This window comes from Dendroctonus ponderosae, unplaced genomic scaffold (assembly GCF_020466585.1).
Source record: "Dendroctonus ponderosae isolate FM_Combo_2020 unplaced genomic scaffold, Dpon_F_20191213v2 Dpon_F_20191213_7, whole genome shotgun sequence".
Taxonomy (NCBI): Eukaryota; Metazoa; Arthropoda; class Insecta; order Coleoptera; family Curculionidae; genus Dendroctonus; species Dendroctonus ponderosae.
In genome coordinates this window covers 12,393,832-12,397,452 of record NW_026018916.1, presented here as the reverse complement: position 1 = coordinate 12,397,452, position 3,621 = coordinate 12,393,832, and the positions used below count along the sequence as shown (strand labels likewise).

The 3,621-nt window shown below is 32.2% G+C and overlaps 1 protein-coding gene across 1 annotated transcript in view; it reads left to right on the top strand.

Moving 5' to 3' along the window:
* Window positions 1–3,621, top strand: part of LOC125505136 — a 16,855-nt gene that overhangs the window by 8,632 nt on the left and 4,602 nt on the right. The window contains exon 2 of the mRNA XM_048668299.1: window positions 2,211–2,435. Within this exon, the coding sequence (XP_048524256.1) occupies window positions 2,211–2,435 (225 nt within the window). The remainder of the gene's footprint in view (window positions 1–2,210; window positions 2,436–3,621) is intronic.

Here is a 3,621-nt window from a genome sequence, read left to right as displayed (position 1 = left end):
TTGAAAATAAATAGAACGTGTTAAATGTAAAATAATAAATAAAAATAACAATATATTATCATTACTTGTTTTCATTTTTTTCAAATCCTTTTTTTGTAATTTTGTGCTTTTTTAAGCACTTTTTTTAATTTTTTTGTGCTTTTTAAAAATATTTTTATGCTTTTTTAGGCACTTTTTTTCCATTTTTTTGTGCTTTTTTATCCGGTCTTTAGTGATGAATATGCATACAGCGTGGTTTTTAGTGCGATAGAGACCATTATTTCCGATGGTGTTGAACTTTCGAAAAATAGTTTCAGATTAAAGTTGTTGACGCACAAAGTGCGCACATTTTAAAAATATCTTATGTGGTATCTTATGATTTTTTCCTTATTGTGGTCCCAAAACCTTTATATTTGCATATTAGGAGGCTTCTTAGGTCGCAAACAAGCCAATGAGCGCAAAAAACACAGAAGTGAAATTTTGATTATTTTTGATCGAAAAATTCATAAGTGGGGAGGGTTGATCTTTTCGGAAAATATCAAATCTCTCAAACTTTTTCAAATTTTACATCATTTTCAAGGGAACGATGCCAGGAATGCTAAAAGATCTTTAAAAGACACACTGCAGTGTTCTGATCGGAAATAATCAAGATTTTCTGATCATTTGAGTCATTTTTGAACGGTCACGATCTTCAACCGAGGATTTTTTTCTTATTGTGATAAAAACTTTCATGCATATTTTTTTTTTTGCATATTAGGAAGCTTCTTAGGTCCCGAACGATCCAACGAGTGCAGAAAACACGGTCACTGCGTTAAAAAGTTTTAGATTGAAGTCCACATTGTTAACACCCTCTACAATGTATTGATATTTTGGTTCAATAGAATTCTTAACGGATCTGTGGTGATTGGAAAGACGTATTTTTTTGTATCTTTAACTGCTTTTTTTGATTCTACAATGAATTTTTAGATACCATGTTTTTAAGCAAAAGTTTACTAAAATGGCAATAATCTGCCAACGTAGCAAGTAAAAGAAACAATTTACGGGGCATATGTAGCGTTTCACGCTGCATTCCATGAGCTAATGAAGAATGGGTAGTTCTATTTAAAAAAATACAAAATGCCTCGCTTTTCTGAGACACTCTGTATCACATAAGATAGTTTTAAAATGTGCGCACTTTGTGCGTCAACAAATTTATATGAAACTATTTTTCGAAAGTTCAACACCAACGGAAATCATGGACTCTATCGCACTAAAAAACCACCCTGTATACATACTTGTTTGTCAATTTTTCGGGGCTGAAAGTTCAAAAATTCTATATTTTTTTACGTGTTATTTTAAATCAATTCGTCATTGAAGTAAATTGTTGCTGAAATAAATGTATGTCGGCGTTGAAATCAATATTTCTATTCAATATTTTTTTTCTGAGAGTCTAAGACAACATTATTGCCGTATTAAGCAACAAAATAGAGCAAAAGATCAAAGGAAAGCAAAGCAGAAAAAGGAAGAATTTAAATTTGTCTCAAATTCAGGCACTATAAACATTACAAGTTAGAAATGAGAGCAAGAGGAACTATCTATACAAGTGATTTGAAAAAACAAATTATATGCATCATTTTTAGCTTTAAAACAAATCATAAAACTGTTAAGTGATTGTTTGGATTTTAAGCTTGAAGACGCTGTAGTTTACGCCTACACAGAAAATAAAAACATCTGAATCAACTGATTTTAGTCTGACGAGAAATAACTTCTGTTGTAGGTACTGTTTGTTATAACATTCATATACACTGGGCCTCACATCAAGCCGCAGAAGAAAGCTTTTCAAAGCGAAATAGTTAGGAATTAAAGCGATTTGCTCAGGATTCTCTAATGAAACGCAGCCTGTTGTAAACGAAAGAAAATGTTTATTTGAAAGCAACTGATAGAGAACAAAATGCTATTTTTAGCGAACGCAAAATTGGGACTTTCCAATTAATTTTCCGTAACTATGTTCCAAACTATGTAAAGGTTTCCCGACAAATCTTAAAAGCGATTTGTGACATTCATTAAAAAATAAAGTGAAGATGAAAAGTTGCTATCCAACGCGATCTGTCTACAAGCGTAAAATAACTGTCCATATGAATGGAATTTATATGAATATACGATTGATTTAATGGCAGTAACAGGACCCAAAAAGCGATATTCATTTAGAGTTACTGCTATTGTGAAGCTGAAATCGTTTGAATAGTTTTTAGCGTTTTTGTTTGCCACATGTCCATTAAAATCAATTTTTGTTTCAGATGGTTTAGAGCAAAAGTCCAGAGTTAAACGCCCACGGGCGCCTCCTCCTCCTGATCCGGAAAATGATGTTGATGGCGATTTTGATGAAAGAAACAATGATCTGAGCACAAATTTCGTACCTGCCGGATTCCTAAGCCCTTCAGTGCTGGAATATTTAGAATTGGGCAAATCCATTCCAGGTAATTTACCCGGTGGTAAAGATATTCGGCAATATTGCATCATTACCTTAAAAGCATTTACGGGACATTAACTTTTACACGACCTTAGCCAATAAATTAATAATTGTAGAGAGGAAAAATAATTAACCTTAATGACGATTTTTAACAACGTCTTGGCCAACCTTGCCCCATATCAAAGTCGAGCAGTCTTCCAACTACATACAAAGACAGTTTAACAATCAATAGCAAAGGACTGTCTTGTTTATAATAATTTAACCGTATTCGTATATGCTAATTTCTGGCGTTAATTGCGAATAAAAACAACTATCATAGTTGATGGTCAACGCTGATAGATAATCAATCTGCAGTTATTTAATTAGATCCGTAGTAATGGTGTGCAAGGACTTCTATCGTCTAGTGTTATTGTCACGATATTAATCTGCAACTCATATCTTATCAATGGCTTAGTGTTAGCTGTTAGGCTCCGCTGAAATTATGTTTTCAACTTTCTTACATTCATTCAAACATGTTCTGTATCGTAAAGCGTATGCCATTGTAATGCAGGAGAATGAGTAATAGAAATATTTAACCAACAGACAAGGTATTTCTAGCCAGATTTGATTGATGGTTACATTTTACATCAAGCATATCTACAAAGAAGATATTTGCTTAATGAAAGCTATATATAACATTTGAACAATCTGCTTGATTTTTCTTGAAAATGAGGTTTGATAGACCGATAAACATGTTGGGTGTTATCTACCAGAAACAACACGAGGAAACAGGGGAGAAAATTTAATTTCAACAATAAATTTAAAAAGCTATACAACATGAAAAGAAAATAATTCAGACGCAAGCAACAAAAAAAAAATATACACATATTTTCGAAACTGCAACCTCCAGGCGAAGAGCAAATGTGAATGATATGATCAAATAGGCAAAAAACTATAAAATAGTATTGAGCGAATGAAAAAAAATATATGAACAAGAAAGTAACCATTCTGATAAAAATAAAATAATAAGGATAAGATTCGGCCTATCAGTTCGATGAAAGAAAGTAGCACTAATGAAAGCAAATCAAATAATTAATTATGCTACTAAATGCATAGAACACCAAAGAGTAGACAAATGCGAAAAAACAACAACGACAACGGAGAACGAATAATTAATTAAACTTATGCAAAACTATAAACTAAAGTATAAGACT